At 39.6% G+C, this 23,236-nt stretch overlaps 1 protein-coding gene across 1 annotated transcript in view; it reads right to left on the minus strand.

The window, feature by feature from the left end:
• The window catches only part of pik3c2g (phosphatidylinositol-4-phosphate 3-kinase catalytic subunit type 2 gamma), a 20,417-nt gene extending 3,787 nt beyond the window's left edge, over positions 1-16,630 (minus strand). The window contains exons 1-32 of the mRNA XM_014016792.1: positions 16,495-16,630; positions 15,653-16,098; positions 15,468-15,547; positions 15,172-15,329; positions 13,244-13,349; positions 12,991-13,102; positions 12,559-12,629; positions 12,344-12,407; positions 11,735-11,860; positions 11,589-11,619; positions 11,284-11,464; positions 11,055-11,177; positions 10,805-10,933; positions 8,242-8,356; positions 8,030-8,163; positions 7,772-7,960; positions 7,168-7,261; positions 6,832-6,926; positions 6,298-6,478; positions 6,083-6,190; positions 5,272-5,364; positions 5,067-5,196; positions 4,835-4,971; positions 4,585-4,754; positions 4,347-4,503; positions 4,144-4,253; positions 2,763-2,931; positions 2,180-2,292; positions 1,979-2,075; positions 1,842-1,902; positions 1,676-1,755; positions 1,452-1,577 (exon numbers count right to left, since the gene is read on the minus strand). Coding sequence (XP_013872246.1) covers positions 1,452-1,577; positions 1,676-1,755; positions 1,842-1,902; positions 1,979-2,075; positions 2,180-2,292; positions 2,763-2,931; positions 4,144-4,253; positions 4,347-4,503; positions 4,585-4,754; positions 4,835-4,971; positions 5,067-5,196; positions 5,272-5,364; positions 6,083-6,190; positions 6,298-6,478; positions 6,832-6,926; positions 7,168-7,261; positions 7,772-7,960; positions 8,030-8,163; positions 8,242-8,356; positions 10,805-10,933; positions 11,055-11,177; positions 11,284-11,464; positions 11,589-11,619; positions 11,735-11,860; positions 12,344-12,407; positions 12,559-12,629; positions 12,991-13,102; positions 13,244-13,349; positions 15,172-15,329; positions 15,468-15,547; positions 15,653-16,015 — 3,903 coding nt within the window. The 5' untranslated portion in view covers positions 16,016-16,098; positions 16,495-16,630. The remainder of the gene's footprint in view (positions 1-1,451; positions 1,578-1,675; positions 1,756-1,841; positions 1,903-1,978; positions 2,076-2,179; positions 2,293-2,762; positions 2,932-4,143; positions 4,254-4,346; positions 4,504-4,584; positions 4,755-4,834; positions 4,972-5,066; positions 5,197-5,271; positions 5,365-6,082; positions 6,191-6,297; positions 6,479-6,831; positions 6,927-7,167; positions 7,262-7,771; positions 7,961-8,029; positions 8,164-8,241; positions 8,357-10,804; positions 10,934-11,054; positions 11,178-11,283; positions 11,465-11,588; positions 11,620-11,734; positions 11,861-12,343; positions 12,408-12,558; positions 12,630-12,990; positions 13,103-13,243; positions 13,350-15,171; positions 15,330-15,467; positions 15,548-15,652; positions 16,099-16,494) is intronic.
• Between the last annotated feature and the right edge of the window lie 6,606 nt (positions 16,631-23,236).

Below are 23,236 nucleotides of genomic sequence, written 5' to 3' on the forward strand. Positions count from 1 at the left end.
ATATATATATATAATCCGATGATAATCTGTGCATTATCATTTGATGGAGCTGTAGTTATGTAGTAAATAAGAGTCAATAAGTGGGACAGCTGCTCCACTTTTGCAGACATTGTTAGCCTGGAATTTTGCAGATGTTTTACATGATGACGTAATTAGAAACAATGTGAGAAGCTCAGATAAACATCAAGACCTTACAGATAATTCAGGATCAGTGTCTCTTGTGAAAGAAATTCTGCCTTGAATACATGTTCTGCTTAGATTAACCCTGAGTATTCCATGGTTGAACTCATAACAGTATTCCGTTAAATACCACTGTTTATAGTTTGGCTGTATCAAAATTAATTCTGTTGTAGAAGTTATAATTATCTTACCTGTTGTAGATATGTTCTTGAACTACATCAATTTGGCAAAAGAGTTAAATTCTGATCTGACTGACAAGCTGATAGCTAGTTAAATGCTAATGGTTGAACACAGCTAAAGCCAAGTTTTATGCTGCATTCACACAGTGTTAAAAACGCGTCTAACGCTTCAAGTTACACGCGTGTGTTCTTTAAAGTCAGATGCTCATCAAAATTGCTCTTGATGCCCATCAAGCACGTCAAGAGCCTCTCGTTTTCCTCCTCTGCCAGTCTCTGTTTCATGGCAGATGAAATAAAGGAAGTGGCTTTGCTTTATTTACTGAGAGCAAGAGCACGTCACGCTCACCAGATAATTAATTCAGAATTAATTCACCAGATAATTCAGAGACGTTCTGAGTTTGGTGAGTTTCACCACTCAGAAATGCGAGCTGAGAAGGCTTGCTTTCAGAAGCATTTTTGTCCCGAGCTCAGTTTGATGAGCTGCTGACCTGCATCGGTGCTGATATCTCCTGCCAGGACACCGACTGCAGGCACTGAAGAGCTCCTGTCCATCTGTCTCAGGTTAGTGGACATCGTTCAGAAAATCGAACCATAGGAAACTGTGCCACTACGTCACACAGTGGAGTCTCTCTGATTGGCTGACGCTCTGTGTCAAGCTGCAAAAGTTCAGATTTTCCAGCGCTCAAAACACGCTGAGCTAGATGCGCCGCAGCACTTCTCGACACGCGTCCATCATAGACTGCCTGTAAACCTGACGCTCAAAACACATTTGGTGAAACAACTTGTAGATTTTTATTGATTCTATTTTTAAAACTGTGCCAGTCTTAAACATTTCACAGAATTTTGGCATAAAATAATATTTAAACATTTACATTGATTTCAGTACTAATTTGTATAGATATTTTGTCTGAAAATTGTTAAATTCCATGTCATTGGATGTAAATAATCATGCTAAACTGACAGCAGGTTTGTTATTTTACTGTGAATTTTTGATGATAGCAATTTTACGTTTTAGTTGTTTTAAGTTGACCTAAAATCCCATTTAATATGACCAAATTTGCTAATTCATAGATAGCATATAGGAAGGTTTACCAGCTCATTGAAGATGGGGTTGTCATTGTTGCGGACCACTTTTGTCTTCCTCTTCGAGTTCTGCAGAGGGTCGGGTCTCAGACGTGTGATAACGTAGGGATCAGGGTTCGAACCATTTGACTGCTTCTGTTGTAAACAGAAAACAAACCCCAAAAGAACACATTTACAACCTGCACCTTTTATTCCAATAAATCTCAAACTACAAATGTAAGAATTAAACGCACAATGTTCTGCAGGTGTTTTATCAACACAGAGAGCTTGCAGTTGGAATATGAAATGTGTAGCTGGATTTTAGGAATGACCCCTGCAAAATGCAAATAAACCCGTGTCAGAACTTCACAGCAAAACGTTAACAATAAATGAAGCAATTCTTGCCGGGATAAAACAAACCTGTATCAACAGAGTCGTTCATTTTGGGGCCATCCAGAAACAAGCTGCACACATATTCATCCTGCAGATGACACAATGACACATTTTAAACGAACTGTGAAAGTTGTATTAAAAAAACATTCAAAAACAAAACTTACCCCTTTGCACGGCCCTTCAAAAAGCTCTTTAAGGTATTTATTCAGGTCGTGCTTCCTCTGTTCTGGGGTGAATGACATCTGATACCAGCTAGGAAAACTGCACAAGAAACATGTCTTTCTTTATTAAACGGGTGAAAAAAACGAGCAATGTCAAAATAACATCTGTAGAATAAAATAGAAAATGGGTTTTTTTTTACTCACTGTGGGAGCTTGTTAAAGATTTTCTGCAACTTCTTGTGAATAAGTTCAAACTGGCTGAATGTGAAATCAGTTGACAACAAACCATCGTCGATGGTTATTACCAGCTTATAGGTCTGAAGTTCACAAACAGAAAAAATACATGAGAGCTAATTCATAAGTCTGTGTTGAAGCATGCAGACACGGTGACAGTATTAAAGTATTAACCACTGATGTCTCAGTTAAAGCACTGAAACTTCACATGAACCGCAGTCCTAATAAGCAGGCGAGTCTCTGCACTCCGCTGTGACTCCGAACCCGTCACGAGGAAACCTCTGATCAAAGAGCTGCGAGACCCCAACAAACATCACCATCGCTCAGCTCTGGGGAGAGATGCTGAGACTTTCCAAACCCAGCTCTGCTTCTTAGGAGTAACAGCAAATATACACACACGGTATCAGCTGAGTGTCATGGATTATTCCTCTCAGACCAGAAACGTGTGAGCCTGCTGTCAGTTCTGAGTGTTTTATCAGCTCCCCAGGAGATCTAACACAAAGCCATGCGGTGCATCAGGAGCATCAAAGAAAAGCGACATGCGGCCTCTCACCACATATTTTCCCTTCCCAGAGTATGCCTGAATGACAGCCTTCTGGATGTTGGTTCTCGGAGCGGGGTTGATGTCTGGAGCTTGTGGCTCTTGTTTTTTCCCTTGAGCCATGGTGTGTGCGAAGAAGTTAAACTTGACTGCAACGCAGCCCATGCTCTCCTTGATTTTCCTACAACAGAGGTGACACAGAAACCACAGGGTTCAGATCTTCTGAAGTGGAATTCTGTGGAAAGATCAAAATGCTTTGTACAAAAGGAGGGATAGAGTTCATTACATCTTCAAAGAACCCTACTTCTAAAATCAGTGTAATCCTTTTAACACAACTTCAAAAATGAAAAAAAAAAAAAAAACATATGTAAGGTATTTATTAAAGTATAACTAAACCCCAAATCAACATTTTTGCAGATAAACTGTCTAAATTGAACCTTACGGGTGCTATCCAGAGCCGGCTCTAGACAATTTGGTACCCTAGGCAAGATTTCAGGCAGTGCTCCTTGTGCAATTTTCTATATCTTACTTCCAATTTACATTTACTCGCATATTTAATTAAATAGTTTTGGCTTTGATATTATTTTTTCATCTTCAAAAACCAGGTAGTCCAATTAAAATGAATTTGAAACTGAATACCACATGTCTACCTAATACTTGCCAAAATTTGCTTTACAGCAATAAGGAACACCTGCTCATGTTAACCAGCAGCTGTGGAGTGAAACAGTTCTAGAGGGGTCATGTGGTATACCCGCAAATTTTTTGTCAAAATTCTCTCAAAACTATGCATTTTGCAGCCATTTGAATAAATCAACTAAATCAATTATATGCTATTAAAATTTTATAAAACTTTGTTATTTTGTCCCCCATTTGTGGCGCCCCCCTACATGACATTGTCCTTAGCATTTGCCTATGCCACACGTGTTTCTGTGCAAACTGATATTTTCATGTAAATTTGTTTAATTCTGCAGTATTTGGTTTAAAACCACTTTAGTGCTGCCCTCTACAGGCTGAATGGTGGCTCCTGCAGTTTAAATTTCCTATTAGTCACAACAGTACAGCTTAGTTTATGTCTATGTTGCAGCCCCCTTGTTTGGGTATAAAAGTTTTTGCCTCCATTGACTCAGCATCCCTGGCTTTGATTATTGCTGAGTCAGCACCTTGATCCAGCAATTCAAACTGATAAGGCTCAGTCCCAATGGGCTCCACAAAGCTTCCCTTATCCTCTGATGATGAGCGGAGAAAAAAACTTTTCAATATTTCAATTTAAGCTAGCTGCCTGTTCTGTCCTGACCAATTGCCCACTTTGTTGGAATTTTTTAAAATTTGCCTGGGGGTGAGGTTATGCTTTCACAGGGGCATTACTTTAAGAAGATGCAAAGAGATGAGTTACTTTGTAAAGTAGGAAGTGGCTTCCAGGTCTGTGTCGAGAGGTCGGAGGTTGTTTTGGACGTACTGCAGATCATTAGAGTCCTTCAGTTCTGGCATTCCTGCACAAAGCATCTGGAAATGCACCGTATTAATGTAAATACGTTATACGGATAGATCGTTTCTGTTTGCATCTTTATTTAGAAAAAATAAATTAAAAAGTCCTACCAGCTCCAGCAGGCTCAGTATCAGAGCAGAACGCCTTCTGATTATGTTGTAAGCTTCACAGCAGAGCTCCACGAAGCCGTGCAAACGCTGGGGCTTCTTCCCCCCGCCTGTGATGAAGTGCTTCATCTCAGATGTGAAAACAAAGGGTGGTCGGTCCCTGTTGTTGCGTCAGAGGAGGTTATTGCTCTGTCTCACTCTCAGCGCCACAGGTCCTCCGCACACTTCCTTCTCGACTTACCTTTTAAAGCCTGCAAACATCTGCGCGTTGCCCATGATTTTGCCAAAGTCGATGTGGAACATGTGTCCAGTTTGTTTCAACATGATGTTGTCGTTGTGGCGGTCACAGATCCCCAGGATGAAGGTGGCTACACACCACCCTGCACACGAGTGGATGAAGTTCGTCACAGCCTACACACACACATAATGAGACACAATGCAGCTACATAAAGTATGCAAGAGGAAAATGTCAGGTTAAATGAAGTCTCAACCTTTTCGTACTGCTCCTTAGTTTTGTTCCTCTCGTGGAACCATTTCTCCAGCGTGTCTTCTCGAAGTGTCCCACTCAGGCCAAACTCCTGATGAATTTTTCCCAGGGTCACAGACTCGGGCACAATTTCCACCAAGCCTGGCAACCAAAAAGCAATATAAGCATATTACCCTCCCGGTGGCAGGCAGTAATAATTGAAAATATGAAGTAATGTTCCATTAAAGCAGCCTTACCCTGGTTATTGCCTGTTGATAAACACCTGTAGGTGATCATCTGCAGGTCCAACCCCTCTTGGAGCCACACCATGTCCATCACTCGAACAATCTGAAGAACCAGCATGTCCTGACGCAGGTTATCTCCTGTCTAAATGACAGATTTTTTTTTGCGTTAGAGTGATTTTCTCGTGAATTAATTAAAAAAAAAACACTAGCTGCTTACCTTGCAGATGACACCAACGTTCTTAGCCTGAGAATCTTTACAGATAAATGTGACACCCAGAGGAGCAGCATTGGAGTTGTAGAATTTACAGGCCTGCAAGTTGCATATCAAATGAAAAATTCTAAATTACTGAACATTACCAGTGATGGAGGGGCAGAGCTAGGCTGTTTTTTCAAGGGGTGGCAAAAGGTACGTTCTTTAGAGGGCACACACATACAAAGAAAAACGCTCTGGATTTGAAAATTCAAGATGGCCACCACAGCTAATTTTGGAAATATTAAGCTGAACTTTTGTGTGATAGTAGTTAAAAATTATCCAAAACCATGCTGAATTCTAGCCACAACTTACTTTCAGCCATTTTTAAACATACAAAGCTTACGATTAGTGTAAAAGCAATCTTTACCAAATTCTAAATGCTAATCAAAAATTCAAGATGGCCACCACAGCTATTTTTAAAAGCTCATATTTCAGCCATTTTAGAACTTGAGATGAAATTTGTTTTGGGGAGCTTAGAATAGCCACCTGTCAATGCTAATCCCAAATTAAGACAGCCACTAATGTAAATGTTAACTTTACAAAGGGCTATAATTCAGCCATTTTTAAACACCCAGGGCTAAAACATTCCTATAGTACAGTAGTATCAGAAAACAACCTTTAACAAAATCTAAGTTCAAATACAAAGTCCAAGATCCCCACCCAGTTGTCTATTATTTGGGGTTGGCCAATCAGGTGCCAGCTCCACCCCTCTGGCTTCGCCCCAGGATGTATACAGTGTCGAATGTAAGTGTTTTGAGTATCATGATGCTCTTACGTCAATGTCTATTCCCTTTACACTGACTGCAACATCCAATGGTAGAGAACAGCTGGTTCCACCTTTAAAAAAATCATTAATTGTCCACCTCTCTTGGGTCAAAACATTCTGTAAAAAGGACAAAATGACACAGATACTCCAGTAAAAAAAACAAAAAAAAAACAAAGGATTAGAAAGTCAGTGAGTGTTCAAAGCGAAGGGGTCTTTTTCTGTACCTTACGACGAGACTTTTCAGCACTGTGAACCTTTATAGCCACTTGTACAAGCACTTCTACCAGTCGGGTTTCATGCTTAAGCTCCTCCTTCAGCGCTCGGCCACAACAGTGCAACAGGGTGGCCTGGATTTTATTATACCAGCCCTGGAAGTGAGTATCAAGGCGGGCGTCTTCCAGAAGCCTAACAGTTTATTAAAACATGAACTCTGTGAGCGCAGGTGTCTGGAAAAAAAACAAGCTGTCTGCACATCAACACACATTCACCAACACCTGGTAGGTGTCATGAATATTAAAGAGGAGTTAGAATAGAATCAAAAAGGCAGAAAAGAGCCACATTTATTGTGGTATTCAATTCTTAAATTGTGGGATACTTAAGGGAAAGCGGATGTGGGTGAGTAGAAAATATAAAATTAAACTCAAATACGGTGAAAATAAAAAATACAAGTGGCAAAGTAAGGCTTTTTCTTTTGATTTTAGTGTAGAAATCAAAATTCTGTAAAGAGATTCATGAGTAAACTTTTTTACTGGACTCACCAGTAAAACTGTTGGGCTATCCTTATGTTTTTCACAGATCTGTCCAACAGGAGCATCACCAGAGGTCCATCCAGTTTCCACTCATTCTTCAGCGCCTGGAAGACAGATTTATCAAAATACTAAGAACCCCAAAACTGTATCACATGTTTTGAAATTGACTGAAATTTGCAACAGCAACACAACAATTTTGCCTTGTGTGAAAAACAACAAACCTTTCAACACACACAGGTAATAATGGTGTATAAGAAGAATGAAAGGTTGGAAATCATTTCTGTATTTTTTTCCCTGAGAATAAAATCTTTTGTAAATGTTTCAGCTGTGTGTTCGTTTGCTGACCTGGACCAGCTGAGGCAGGTACATCTCCAGTTCTGCATCTGAAATTTGTTGGAAGTACTGCACTGCGGCCAGCCGAACAATCTCATCAGGAAAACTAAAAAAAAAGACATTTAAATTAGACACAAGACTAACATGGAGGATAAAGAAATAGTGTCAAAACGGTTTAAAGGGTTAGTCCAGTCAACTTTGAAGTGATTGTTTGCCAAATACTGTGATTTTCAATATTTTATCTGTCGTGACAACAGTCACAAAACACAGACTATCAAGAAAAAGAAACGAAATCTTTGCCCAGGCTTAATGGTTAGTTGAACAAGTGCCAGATTTTTAAAAAATAATTCTTCAGGCTTAAAAGACAACATTAACTAATATTAAACCTCCACACTTTTTGCATGAAACCATCTGTTTAATTTGGTGCTGTTTTCTCAGCCAACATCATTTGTGTTACTATGTGAGTGTATGAGTGCAGAACATAGACCATGTACCAATGGTGCTGTATCTTACAACAAGCAGAATATCATTTTGTCACAATATGTTAGGTGTAAAAACCAAACAAAAAGGTATTTTTAATCTAAATTACTATTTTTATGAACTCAGTGCTGCTCACCTAGCAGTAAGCAGGAAAAGTGCCTCCTCAGGTAGATGGATGAGCCAGTTGTCTACAATGGTGTAGATTACTGTCAGGTCTTGAGGCTGCCACTGGGGGACACCAGCAAGCAGGAGGTGGAGGAAGGTGCTCGATTGGTCACTGCAGTAATGTTTACTCCACAGGAACGACTTCTCATTGTCTGATAAACTTGTAAAAAAAGATTAATTTTTAATGACAACATTTCTGTTACAACAACAAAAGAATCACTCCACTCACAAGCAGGGACAATGCTTTTTGGAAATAGCCAACATTTTCTGTTGCACTTCCTGACACGGCTGGGAGAATTTGATTGAGCCGGGAAGAGCCACAGGTCTGCGATATTCCCACTCACTCTCGTCGTTAAACTCGAGCTGTGAAAGGAGAAAATGATGAGGATGTTTTTAGAAAGCCATTTGTGTGATCAGTGTGAGGGCAGAGGAGTCACTGACCTGCAGGATGACTCCTATGGGCTGTTTGTGGAGGTCAGACAGGGCAGGAGAGGGAGGAAAAGAGAGTTCAGCGAGAGTGGAAAGGCTGAGCAGAACAGTTCCTCTTACAAGAGTCCTAAAAAGACAGAGTGCAGGCGCTAAATGTCAGTAATTTTGCTTTAATGAACACTTAAGGTTGTTACACAGCCATTTCCTTCAATTCAGTTCACAACCTAAAAAAAGAACATTTTGTTTTAAATAGATGGGAGATCTTTGAGCAATCGAAGCTGGAGATAAATCTGAAGTTAAATGAGACTGGACTGACAAGCTAACTGCTGAGCGAGACCATTGCTGCCATCGTAACACAACTTCAGTCTTAAAGACTTTACAGCTCTTTATATAAGCACTATCTTAGAAACATTTATACTGCTGTTTATTTCTTATGACATGTTTATTCTGACAGAAATATTATATTCCTGCAGGAAGTTCCAAAGGTTGAAAATGAAACACTCTGCTTAGTTGTCCTGATGCAGCTCAGTAATCCAGGTAGAAAAAAATCGAAAAGAAAAAAAAAAATAAGTCGGTCCTCTGGATGGGTTGTTCTTTAGCGAAACGTTTCGTCTCTCCTCCAAGAGACTTCTTCAGTCTGATGAGTTTTAGGTGAACTCAGCCTTATAAGCACTGCCTCCGTATGGTGGACAAACAGGTTAGTCACATGCAAAAATGGCCATTGCCTAACAATAGGCTTGAATAGCTCTATTGTTCATAGAGGGTCATGTGCCCCATCACCTGACCCGTGTCTTGTTATGTGTATGTAGTGAGTGCAAGCGGGGCTCAACGTCTCCTTGTTTTTGTCCCTCTTTCCCTCTTTGTGTTGGTTATCACTGGGGCCCTGATTCACACATTTTGCTCACAGGAGGCTGAGACATACTTGCAATAACAGCGTTGTAGGAGGAGGACAACTGGACACGAAGGCCTCCACCTCTGTTTAATGGTGGATGTTTTTTCTTCACAAAGATGGCTTCCTTTCCTCCTCTCTCAAACCAACGTTCCTCTCTATCAAGGATGAGAACATCTTCATCCCTGAAAGAGTGACCGCTGGCCTGTAGATGAGTGTAAACTGCAGACTCCTGACCCGATGACGTAGCTCGTCTGTGTTGGCTCATTATTTTGAACAGTGGCTGTTTTGTTTCCCCAATGTATGACTGATCACAGTCCTCCTGACACTTAACAACATATTCTATATTACTCTGTTTTTGCTGGGGAACTGGATCTTTGGGGTGAAATAATCCCTGTGAGCAAGAGGTGTGAATCAGGGCCCCAATGATACCCAACACAAAGAGGGAAAGAGGGACAAAAAACAAGGGGACGTCGAGCCCATTTGCACTCACTACATACACATAACACGACACGGGTCAGGTGATGGGGCACATGACCAATAACAAACAACCTGACCAACAACAACAACAACTTTGAGCAATAAAGCTAATCAAGCCTATTGTTAGGCGATGGCCCTCTTTTGCATGTGACTAAATGGAGCTAATCAAGCCTATTGTTAGGCGATGGCCCTCTTTTGCATGTGACTAGCCTGTTTGTCCACCATGTGGAGGCAGTGCTTATAAGGCTGAGTTCACCTGAAACTCATCAGACTGAAGAAGTCTCTTGGAGGAGAGAGGAAACGTTTCACTAAAGAAGAACCCATCCAGAGGACCTACTTATTTTTTTGATCTCTGCTTAGTTAGCGGCTACTATTCAAAACATCTAACAATACTCACTAACTGACTATATGTGTTCACAGTCAGGTATCATCAGTATTTCCTAATATATAGTAAATACTGTACGGTAATTACACAATAGTTTTAGGGTCTACATGTTATATAGTGAATAGTTTTTTAAAAAGGACCAATACAGTAGTTTTGGCAATTCCATGAACAGAAAATCCCACATTTTTATGTACGGTATGTGAACACCCACATATTATCAGAAATGCTGATCTGAGCAGCCAGATCATCTGTGCGCTTGACAGGAGCACACTCCTCCTCACCTGTGCACGTGCTCATCATGTAGTCACAACACACCTCATTTGCCCCTCCCACTGTTGAACCAGAAAGTGCACTTCGACCTCTCACCTCTCAGCTGAGCAAGAAAGTGCACTCTCACTCAACACAGGATAAACATAATAATTCTTCATTTCTTATATGGCAACCCTGGGTGCTGTGATAGTTAATGCAAAGAAATGTTGGAATAAACAGCCGAATGTGACGTGATGAACAACTTGATTGCACTGAGTTTGGCTGAGTAAATGTAATGCATGGGTAAGATTGTTCATAATTCTTTTCGCATAACTTTACTTCAAAGGATCTGAGCTGTCACTTCAACATCAATCTGAACTCTTTGTGCCAAATTGTTCCACTGGTTGGGCCTCTCATCTCATCTTGTTCATGAACTCATTGAACGACTATAAACTCGTGTTCATCGGCTCTGAAATCATTTTAAAGTAAAATAAACTTGAATTTTGGATCAGTAAAAAAATACAGCCCTTAATTAATGAAATTAATAAAAAGTTTAAGCGGTTTAAACCCACCTGTTGTTGTACAGAGGCAGCACAGCCCAGCCTAAAATCTCTGGGGTTTTGCCCCGCTTTGTGCCTTTGAGGTGAATTGTCATCATGCATTCATACGGTAGCTGATTGACTGGAACAGGAAACACCATTCTGAAATATAAAAGAACATACAGTTTAAATATCTAAACTTTGTTTTATATTTAAGGACTGTGATTGTCATCATTTTATTTATTTGCTCTATAGGGTAAACACTATTAGTTAAAAACCTTACAAGCGGTTGCAGTAAATCTTGTTGGCGTGCGACAAGGCTGTGCTGATATTCTCAGAAATCCCGGTGTCACAGATCTTTTTTTCTCCATGTGTCAAGTCACAGGTAAGAGAAAAGCTCTCATAACTACAGCAGACAAAGAAAAAAAAAAAGAGAGAAAGCAGATTATATCCATGTTCAACATGTGAGTCAGGTGAACACATATGCCGCAGAATGTGGGTGTGGCCTATACCTCAGCCAAGAGGGCATCAGCTTGTAGATGGATGCGATATTAAACTGCAAGATGTCTGAGTTGCTGTCAATGTCGTAGACTTCGGGGCTGCCAATAATTCTCGGGGATCTGAAGTTGGACGGGAAATTGTCAAAATATATTTGCAGTACTTTCTGCAGCGCCCCGTTGAGCATGATCAAAGCTGTAAAACAGACACAGTCAAGAGAGCATGTCAATACAGTGTTTATGTACTAAGTACAGCCCTCATGTTCTAATTGTCATTTTGAACAAAAAAATCATACAGCAAACTCTTTAAAATCACTTACCAGTTTCAAAATCAGACATTTCATCATAACTCTGTAAAACACACAGGAGAAGCACAGCATTGCATTGTTCAGCATAGTTTCAATCGGTAACCATGGCCTACATTTTAATTTGAGATCAATCCTACAAATGTGTGCCAACATCCTACCAGAGCTGTTCGTGGGATTCTGTTGACTCCACCAATGGCATCTTCTAATTCTTGACACGAAAGTCCTGACAGAAGATTGCTGATGGTGCGAACAGTGTCCACAACCTGACTGGCGTTCACCCCCGACTAAAAGATGTGAAAATATACAACTTAGATCAAGGTATTTACTCTGTCACACAGATGTAAATGTGTTTACAGACATGTCTATGTCATTGCATTTACAGACAATCTATTAGGTCCTCAGTCTAAAATCTAAAATCAAAGAAGTCTAAAATGCAAAGTTCACTGTTTTAGCCAGAAGAGGGTGGGGTGAGGGGCTTCCTTTGAATTTAAAGAAACGGCATCAAAATGAGTTAATCTGAGACGAACCTCAGAACAGAGGGGAAAGAGGGGCTTGTGGAGTTACAATAAGGAGGAATTCGGACCAAAGCATTGCAATTCCACTGTAAATAGACCCCAAATGAATGATTTAAATGTGAAAATGAAGGATTTAGGTTGTTTAAAAAAACTATTCAAAACAGGTAAGACACTGACGATAACCTTTCCACAGAGAATCTAAACTATCTTTTTGGGACAATAAAGTCAGCACTGGTTGTTTTATCATCTCACCTTAGTTCTCATGAGATTTTCTATGTGTCTGTTGTAAGTAGCGAGGACATCCATCATGCTCAGCCTATCACAACATATAAAACACACACAGATGACCAGCTGACATTCGCACAACCCAAAACAAACCAAGTGTTTTCTAAAAACTCTAGCCGACTCTACACAAAAAAAAAAACCAACATTACAGAAAATGAAATTAGCTCAGTGTCTTCTCTTACTTGGACGTAGTGTAGACAATGACAGGACACAGAAAATGTTTTGGTTGACATGCAGTTATATCATCTTCAGCCTTCGAAAACAAACAGAGTTTTATTAATTAGGATATTTGTAGTTCATAAATGAAAGTTTTACCAAAAAAAATTGACTTCAAAATAATAAATGGCAAAAAAATACTGATAATTTTTCCTTTATTTAGTTTTACACTTGCTGCTAAAAGCAGTGACTTCACAATATGTGTAAACAAAACAAAGTCAGGACTGCAGTGTGACGGGGTTTGCAGCCACCACAACCCTGATGATGACAACAAACTCACTAAAACCCAAACACAGGTATTTGCTAAAGCAGCGTTTCAAGTTTGCTGATAAGCCCCGCCCTGCTCAGTAAGTAATCTGGAGGGTGAGGGGTCAGAGAAGAAATTTGAACTGACTCACGTTTCGGGCCAGATGACGGTCCAGGTTGTTTATATGGAAAAGTCGAAGATTGATCACCATTTTTAGCTTGTAATAGATCTGAACTGTCTTGTGCAATCCAAGCAGCTCGTCACTAGAAAGAGAGACAGAAAAATGAATAATGCACCTTTCATAAAAAAAAAAAAAAAAACAGATCTAGACAAAGAAGAGGTGCATCACTGGAATTATTTTTATTTATTTTTGTATAACCAGACAAACATGGTGACAGACTTACTTTTGGAGAAACTCTTCAGTGTCACACATTTTTAAAACATATTCTTCGTTTGGGATGTCCAGCAGCTGACAGTACTGAGCGATTAGATCTTTTACCATCCTGTTGACTGAAACAAAGATTAGAGGTCAGAGTCCACACACTTGTGCCAACAGCACTTGGTTCTTTATTCCTTAACAACCATGACTCTGTAGGTGTGCAATGCTGACTCTACTGTAGCAAGGTGGAACTTGATGCCGAAGCATCAATTGGTATGCCTCTGCCTGCCCTAAACATGTCTGTTTTTGAAAAAATGCCAGTTTTATATTGCCAATCATCATAAATGACATTTACCTTTGATGCCCAACTCTAGTAAGACTGATTACTACCCTAATGAAGTTACTTGCCCATTTATAAGTAAATATAAACTTTCATTCAGGAGATATCATGCACACATGACCACACCTGTGATGGATGGACACTGCACTGTAACTCACAGACAGAGAACAGTATGCCTCTGGCCCCAGTGAGCAGAGGCATAATAAAAAAACGACTAATCATCCTTTTTCATAAATTAAAGTGTAATATTTAACTTGGAGTAATTTCAGATATTTGGCTGTAAAAACTCATACATGCAAATATCTAACCAATAGAAGTTTTCACATGGACTATTTTGCAAGAACTCTTATCAAGAGAGTATGATAACAATGCATAATACAGCCTGGTATGCAGCAGGTACAATTAGACACGTGTCAGGTATTTACTTGGTACATGCTTGGTTTTTGTTACCTTATACTTACAGGGTAAGTAACTGCTTTTTACCAGGTACATGCTGGGTACTGTTGGAGCACATATCTGGTTCTAACTAGATACGACCTTGGACACACCGATCTGTATTATGTATGCATCAAACAGGGCCAGCCCTAATCAATTTTGCACCCGTATTCACATACATTAACATACCAGACTTCATTAAATAGTTAACAATATAACTCATTCAAAACAGAATACTAAAAATCTTTGTCAGCATCTGTTGACAGCTATGAGGAGCACCTGTTCATGTTAATGAGCTGCTGTGGTGTGAAGCAGTTCTAGGGGGGTCTGGGGGCGTACACCCCTTGAGAATTTTATTAATGATCTACTCAAAACTATGCATTTTCAAGCCATTTGAAAAGCATTTTACTAAATCCTTGGGATTAATAAAACAACATAAGATCAGTATTTTATGAAGGTAGAATGCTGAAAACCAGACTTTACCATGAACTTTATATGAGATCAGAACTGAAACTTGGACTATCCTTATTTTGTTTTCTATTTACACACTGAGCACCAGTGGTTAGTCTTGACTGCATCATATGACACTTTTATCATGAAATTTACACTGCATCATATAACACCTCATGTAGTAAAAAAACAGCTGAGAAACCCACAGAACATAAACCTGAGTAGCTAGTGATTTATTCTACAGACTAAATCAACTATAATGCTGATGAAAAAGTTACAATTTTTTTCATCCTGTATTTGTGGTGCCCCCTAGATGAATGGCACACCTAGCATTTGCCTCAACTGCCAATGCCATGGGCCAGCTCTAGCTTCCAAAAATAGCTTTACATTGTTTCTTGGAAAGTACCTGGAACATACAAGGTAAGAAACAGGTATGATTTCTGTAGCAACATAACAAGTCACTTCCTATTACATGTATACATACAGAGAGTGTACCAGGTAATTAGTAAGTAAGCACCAGGTGTGCACCCAATACATGCTATATAAAGTACACACTTCAAACCATGTGCATAACTGGTAGGTATGTATTAGGTATGTAGCTGGTATGCATCTTACTGGGTAAAAATTATGTAACCTGCGTGTACCTGGTATGCACAAGTACCTTGCATTATGCATTGCTACAGAGTTTTTCTTGGTAATTTTCCAGTCACTTCATGAGTTTTTCTTACCTGGGGTAGGAAGGGGAACCTGGTGATTATTTTGCTCACTGGAGATGCAGACTGTCACCTCCACCTGCTGCAGCAGGGCCGGGTGGATGTGTAACAGTTGACAAAATACGACACCTGAATTGTAGACTTTGTCTGTGTATTTGTACTGTGACATCAGCCTGTCCAAGGAGCCAAACAAAATACAGGTTTGACAATGTCAAAGTGAAAGATGAAGAGATGTGGAGCAACTAAACCAAGAAAGGGTATCGTTGAGCTTTGAAAACATTTGTATTATTTATATTGAATCATTGTCTTACCTTGAAGTTGAAGCACAAAAGGAAGCCAGATCTTTGGTGCTTCCCTCTGGAGAGTCTATGAGGGTAATGGACCATGGATCCTAAATGAGGGGAAAAAATATCAACTTCATATTTTAACTTCACATTTCCATTCCTATTTGTTATTTTATAACATCAGCCATAAGAAAATAGCTGAAAGCATTTACATATTCCTTAACGTCTGTGGCGGAACGAAGTAACTTCGAAACAGTCTTGTTCTGCATTTTCTCTGGCCTGGGAGGAAGAGGAGGGGGTACACGGGTTGGTAAAATCGGTGCACTGTGACGCCTCAAACCGACTGTTGGTGTTGGATAAAGATTTCCATTGTGGGAGTTGAGATTCCCAGGACGTCCTGACTCTGGAGGATTGGTTTGAGGTTCATGAGGTCTCACAAAACCAGGGAAGTTCATCTCATAAATATGTTCCACAGTGTCTTCATAAATAGGCTCAATATCATCTCTGAGAGGCAGTGGATTGTCCGTGACTGAAGGCTGCCTCTGGAAAGGTTGCGTTTGACATTTGGGATCCATTTTATGAATTTGTGGCAGTTTGTTTTTCTGGTGGTCTTCAATCCTCAGAGTCCTCACTTCACAGTGAGGCAAAATAAAGAACTCTAGGGTGGAATAAGAAAAAGAAAACAAGAATTCAGAGTTCTGGATTGTATGAATGTGTGACTAATTACAGGAAGAAAAAGTGGAGCCTTTTGTGAGTCTTAAACTGAACCTGAGGTTAGTCTAATCATTAACAAGTTTTCAAATCTTAACAGGAAATGTACCGGAGCGCGCCAAAGTGTCTTAAAAACATCTGTTCTATTTTAATATAATCTGAGCCTCTAGAAGGAATTTAAAAAACTGTGCAAACTTTAAATAAATTAATTAATAAGAATAGTAGTTGTGTTTTTTTAACAATTCTTAAACATACAGCCCTAGGCATTTCATTTTAGCTCAGGATCAAATAAAAAAAAAAGAACTGTAACTAAAGTAGTGAGGCTGCTGTGTTGGAAACTTACCTTCACAGTTCTGCCATCGTGAGTCCTGAGTCAGTGTGAAATGTTGAGCGAGTTAAACCTGTACTGCTGCTCCCAGCTGTTTCCTCCTCCTCCTCCTCCTTCCATCCCTCCTCTCCTCCCCCTGTCCCCTTCCTCAAGCCAGCTGCAACAATTTTCCCTCTGCTGGAGAGATCTCATCATTACATCCCTATTTTTGTATTTAGTTGTTGACGCAAGCTTTTACGGAACACTAAACTACTTTTACGAAACGTGAAATTGACCTTAAATTATTCGCTATTATTTGCTAAACATGGATTATTGTACACGTACACACATAAAAACTTAGCCCAAAAAATAAGATAATTAATGTTTGGTGGATTATTTCTTTGTTGTAATGATGCCTTTTGGCAATAAATCGTTGGAAAACTTGATAATTTCCCTTTTAAATGGTGCCACACTTGTAATGAACATGCATTTGTTGGATGAACAGTGGAGTAGAGTATGAGTGCACATGAAAAGTTTGGCAAATCTTCTGCCAAACACTTAATTTTTTGTTGCTTTTGACACTTATTTTGAGCTTCTGGTACCCCCAGGTGCTCCTAATCAGGTGCCCGCTATAAGATTTAAAGCCAAGAAGCGTTGCTACAACAAAGAAATAATCCAAATGCAAATTTTCTTACTTTTTTGCGCAGTTTATATTGTTGTTCCAGTTTTCCCGTTTACTATACTTCCAGCGTTACTGTTCCTCATGCCAAAAGGTAGTCAGCAGTATGTGTCATGTTTTTGTGCATGTGATTGTGTGAAATATTTCCGGATCCAATGGACAATTTTTTTTATTTTGAAATTCACAGAAAGGCATTCACAAATGACATCAACAGCAGATGAAATTTTGGAGTCAACCCACTTTTAGATGGCCACTGCCGTCTGACTTCTAGAAACACACAAATGTCTGTTCAGCGCTGCTGCCGTGCTAAAATATAGCACAACACAACACATACTCTGAGCACGACATCTTTCATTTGATTGTTCATATGTTATTTTTTCAGGTTTGTGATGTTTGTATTGTAAAACTCTAGCATGAAAGGTGGCGGGCCACATGCAGTGATTCAAGGAAGGTTTTGCACATCTCTCTACTTTCAAGGCCCTAAAAGATTTGCATAGAGTTTACATGTAAATAAAAACACAACTGTGTCCAGTTCAGCCAGATACCAGCTGATCCACTCCTCACTTAGGAATGCCAAAGAACAGGTTGGTGAGTAAGAACGCCGCTTCGGTGTCTTTTGTGTCTTTGCAAAGGGAAGCAGGAAGGAAAATGTGTGACTGGAAGTGCTGCAACTGACATTCGGAGTGAGTTTTCTTTCTGTTCTTTTGCTTTTTAGAAGACATCCTGTACTCCATCAGACACTCACTCAGTAATATGGGAAAACGTGTTTCTTCGATGCTTTAAAGCGTGAACCCTGAGCCTTCCTAAGGCAGAAGAACCTTCTTGACAACCTTTCGGAGGGAATGACGGCGTTGCAGTGGCGTCAGCTGAGGCACTCTCCAGTGAAAGAGGGAACTGAGCTGAAAAGAAATGAATCCAAACTACACAACACCTTTCACCCCACCGCCACACAACAAACCTGCATTTCCTGGTTACTTTGCACTCGTCTCACTGGTCCTGCTGACCCTGATAGGATCCATAGTAGCAGTGGTAATTATGCTCTCCTTGATTCTCTGCAACATGACTCATGTGAAGTATCTAAGGTTGTGCGTCCCTCCTCAGGTTTCTTATTTCAGAAGGAGATCAAGGTAGAGTTCTTCTTATTTTCAAATTTAAGCAACTAATTTAGAAACACTTGCTCTTTTGTCTTTCTTTTCTTTTGTAAACTCTGCCTCGGTTTTGTTTTCTTTGATCCCCCTTTCAGAATAGATGAGCTGCGCCACCGGCTGATTCCTCTGTACAGCTACGACCCCGCAGAGGAAGAAGAAGAAGTGTGGCGCAGTGCTGATGGGGGGAACGAGGACGAAGAGCTCATTGTAAGTAAAGAACTGAATCTTTATGGAGGCAGTTTGTTTAATGGAGTTCAGTAATCGGTGTGAAATCTGTTTAATTATCAAGCTCAAAATGTAACTTTTTGCCAACGCTTTTTCAAACTGCAGTGAGTTCAAATCTCAGCTGGTTTGAAACAGTTTTTAACAGATCAGTTGGCACTTAGAGTATGAGTTGCGGGGTCAAACTCAGAAACTACCACCTCAAATCTTGATGGCCTGATACCTGTATTTTTACAAATACTCACACTTACACAAAATGCCCTGATTTGTGGAACCAATGTGAGTACTGGGATACTATACTACGATACTCTATTGAATGTGTTACATTTCAACACATTTGTCAGTTCCATGTTTAAAAAAATACACAAGTTGAAAGAAAATCTTATGTTATTTTTATTTATTTAAAAACTCTTGCCACAGTACATATCATGCAGTATATTTGATTTGATCCAGTCAGAGGGGCTGTAGGCCTATAAGGAAGGAGAGATGCCTTGTTCTCAATAAAATAAATGTGTTTTTCAAGTTGTATGTATGTAAAATTGAAGTTCTAGCTCAGTAAGTTCTCAGTATTGGAGAATATGCAAACTACTCACACTCAGTTTGAGAAAAACTGGTACTGGGACACCCTGCAACATTTCATGTTTGCTAACTTTTCTTATCTGTGCTGGCCATTTTGAGTCGGGCTAACTCCAAATCAATAGTGGATTCAAACCCAATGATTAGTTACAGAAAATGAGATAAAAGCCTGTTCTGTGATTCAGAAGATAATTAGATAACGGATTAGACAAATAAACACATACGTACAAACACAAGTATAAAACATTATTGCACTGCCTTTGGCTTTGCTATCTGGTGACAAAAACATAATTTTAACATTAGAATGAATGTATTACATTATGTTTTCTATATCCCTTAATTTGTCAGTATTGTGCAGTAAAACTTCATCTGATGCCTGTTTTTTCATGTTCTCCACAGGAACCACTGTACAAGGAGGCGCAGCTGTCATTTTCCAGTGACTATGGAACATGAGCAGGAGAACAGAAGTCACATTGGAAAGCTGAACATTAGATTTTTACTGATGGTGCACAGAGTGGTGCACTACATCCCAGAGCAGGATTACTGTTACACATGGCTGATTCCTGATGGTGTGTGTGCTCAGTGCTTCAAACACCAGATGGCACTGCAGTTCTGTTGTTTTCTCTCAGCTCAGAGGTTTTTTTTTATTCTTTAACTGGGATGAAGAGTGTTTCGAAGCAGTGAGCAAGATGTGGTTTTGAGAGCAATAAATTTCAAATCCAGCTGGGAAGCTTTTTGTTTTGTGTGTGTCTCTGTGTGTGCGTCATTGTTTTCAGTCACACCTGCTTCTGATCAGTAATCAGAGGCTCACAAATTCAGGTGTCTGCTGGGCTGCCAATCGCAGGAACACGGGGGTCACAAAGACACAGCAGGTGAACACAACTCCACACAAAAAATAAATCTGAATGTTAACTTGTTTATAGTGTTTACTCGTCTGTGGATGATTCACAGCATGGGTGTCCGTCCATCCGGCCCAGTCTGGTTCCTGTCCTCCATCTTGATCGTCTCTGCTCTGGTCCTCCCCGCTCTCACCCTGGACAGCCTGCTTTGCTACTTCTGTCCTCTGCAGCCCAAAGGCAAGACCTGCTCCAGCGTCACCAGCCAGTGCCTGCCCTCCCAGCGCTGCTCCAGCTCCAGAGGCCGCTACGGCTCCGTCCACATCCTGTCTGCTCAGGGCTGCGTGGACGCTGGGCTCTGCGGCTCCCATGAAATGGTCTCGTACCGTGGAGTGGAGTACAACGTCACGCACACCTGCTGCTGCAGAGACGCATGCAACCATGCACCAAAGTCTGTTACCAGCCTGAAGACGCTGCTGGGTGTGGTCAAAGCTGAAGCAGAGTATAACATCGACACTGATGCTTCAGAGGAGGAACCAGGGAGTTCATGTGCATAAGAGATCATTGTTAAAGACTGAGGGGGCCTGTTAGCCACAGGGATCTGCCTTAGTCTCCAAAAGCCGACTAACATTTAGTCACATGTTTGCACGCTTTCTGAATTCATTTTAGATTTTGTAAAAGAATGTGTAAATATTAATTATGGTGTACTTTATAATTTGTGGTCCAGAGAGAAGAGGTTGAACTCCTCAATCATCCTCCTGGTATAATAATATTCATTATTCATACTTCCTGATGGATGCTGCTGAATAAAAAAAAATAAAAAGCACCATGATGAAGCTCTGGTTCAGCGTGGTTGATTTGTGTGAGCATTGCAAGCAGGTGTGCTTGAAAGGTGTGGCTTCTTTGTGAAGCTCATCAGTCAGCCTGGAGATTTCAGCTCAAGAGAAACTCAGCAAAGTTTTGGTTTGATTGGATTTTAAAACTCTCTGAAATGACCTGGTAAGTTTTATTTTTTTTAACATTAGGTCATGCACCTAAATCCTTTGAACAGAAGAGGTTATAGAGACTACTGTTCACCTGTCACCTTTGTGTGAACATTTGCAGTTTTTTTTCTTATGATCTGAAAGGTCAAAAGAAAAACAACCTTTTAGTAGTTAAAGATTAGAAGTTGACTGCAAGATAGTGTGAGAACCCGTTAGTGACGCTGGGAACCACAGAGCAGGTCAGGATTATAGTCATGTCTACAGGTTTAAAATAGTTCCTAAATTTAGGTAAAATCAACACCTTTTAAAGAATGAAAACTTCAGAGTGGCAAAAGTCTAAATGCCATCCAGTAGTAATCTAGAACAGGAGTTCTCAAGCCATTTGGGTCTGGGGACCCTAGTCATGGGCAAATGAAGCTTTTCTGAAGCACTGAAGCTTGCTTTGAAAAAGGGTTCATTACTCGAAGCTTTCCAACACAGTTCTCTTTGGCTTCATCCTGTGGCCAAAAGTATGAAAAGCTGCTTGAAACAACAAAGTGAAGCACTTCATTGTGATGGAGTGGACAGCTTTTTAATGAGATATTTCTGTTTGATATCAGGTTGTCTTTGTGTTGCTTGAACAGATTTTATTTATTTATTTATTTTTTGTGGGTGGGAATAAAGTTACTGCTGTTTATGGTTTATTATAAATAATAAATAAAATAAAGTGTGCCTGTGTATTTTATACTGAATTATTTCAAGTTCAAGATCTTAATTCATTTTCATTTAAAAACAAAATTAACTCTATACACACAAAAAAATCACAAATAAAACTAAAGATAGAAAGCAGAAAAGTCTAATTTTATTCTTTTCCCCTTATTTTCAAAAAATAAAATATAAGCTACTAGATTATTTCACACATTCTTAAAACCAATAAATACAGTAGCTGAATTTCAACTTAAGAGTTTCACAATCTTATCTTGACATTTCTCTGAGAATAATTTTGAATATGATCATATATTTAAAATATATTCTGTGTGTGACTGCTTGTCTGTGTTTTTCTAAATACAGGATCAATAAAATCCCCTCTGAGAGACTCTTCAGATTTACTTTAAGTCAGATGTTTGATATCTAAATTTTAGGCCCAGATTTGAGACAATATATATTTTTTTACAATTAATTCTTCAAAGTATTAATAACATTTCCTACAAGTCTGATAAATACAGCCCCTGGTCTTTGATTTTAATTTTGACATGAACGTTCAAAGCTTTTCCACTGAACTTTAAAATGTTTGGATAATCCCTTTATTAAATAGAGTCCATGCAGTTGATCAGTTTCATCTAACGCTTCGTGCCGCCCTTTGTCCTGAGGACAGGACATCGTCACCATCTGGTTGTGTTTTTTATGAAAATCATCACCTGTGCAGCAAAGGTTCTTTGTGGGTTCGTGACCCCCACTGTCTGGCCCAGGCTTATAAACTGCACGACAAACTAAACACATATGTTTGTTTGCCTCTGTGTCTCATAATAAGTCCTTCACTGGTTTGTTATATTTTGCGCATTTGCCATGAAAACACACCACAAATCCAGCCAATGATTCATTTCCTCATGAACCTTTGAATCAGGTACCAAAGCAGTGATGTAACTTCACCTCTTTTGAAGCTTCAGACGTCACTGATCACATGACTTTTACCAAACGAATCAATCTCTGACACAGTGCTTCTGAAACAGTGTGTTGTTTTCTTCAATACATGCATTGAAGCTTCAGCTTCAAACTGCCCATCACTAGGGGACCCCTTACAAGGGCGAAAAAAATTCCAGGGACCTCCTCATAAACCCCATGCTGATTTAAAAGATAATTTATTGTCATTTCAACTGCTAAATGCCATGGGAATATATATTTTTATTAAGTTTATTATGTTTGTTTTATTAGTTCATTGTTCTCCATGCATTTTAAAAAATAAAAAACCAAATTAACATTTTAGTGAACATTTTTGAGGACCCTCAAGATACCTCTTGCAGACACTTGGGGGTCCAGGGACCTCAGTTTGAGAACCTCTGATCTAGAAAATGCAGAGGATTGTTTGAAAAGCCCAAGATAAAAACAACAACTATACATTTTCCTCTGCTTTAAACTGGTAAAAGCTGCAATGACAAAGTGACCACCGTCACATTTGGATTCACAGCTGTGAGATTTTATTAGTTACATCAGCCATCAGAAATAATTTCCTGGTATTTTGTAGAGGCTGTATTAGCTGATGACAAAATATTACTTCTCTTGAGGTTGGTGACTTTAAGAAAATTAAAAACTTAAAAAAGAAAGTAAAACTATGATCTTGGCCTGTGCTGCTTAGAT

This window comes from Austrofundulus limnaeus, unplaced genomic scaffold (assembly GCF_001266775.1).
Source record: "Austrofundulus limnaeus strain Quisiro unplaced genomic scaffold, Austrofundulus_limnaeus-1.0 Scaffold155, whole genome shotgun sequence".
NCBI lineage: Eukaryota > Metazoa > Chordata > Actinopteri > Cyprinodontiformes > Rivulidae > Austrofundulus > Austrofundulus limnaeus.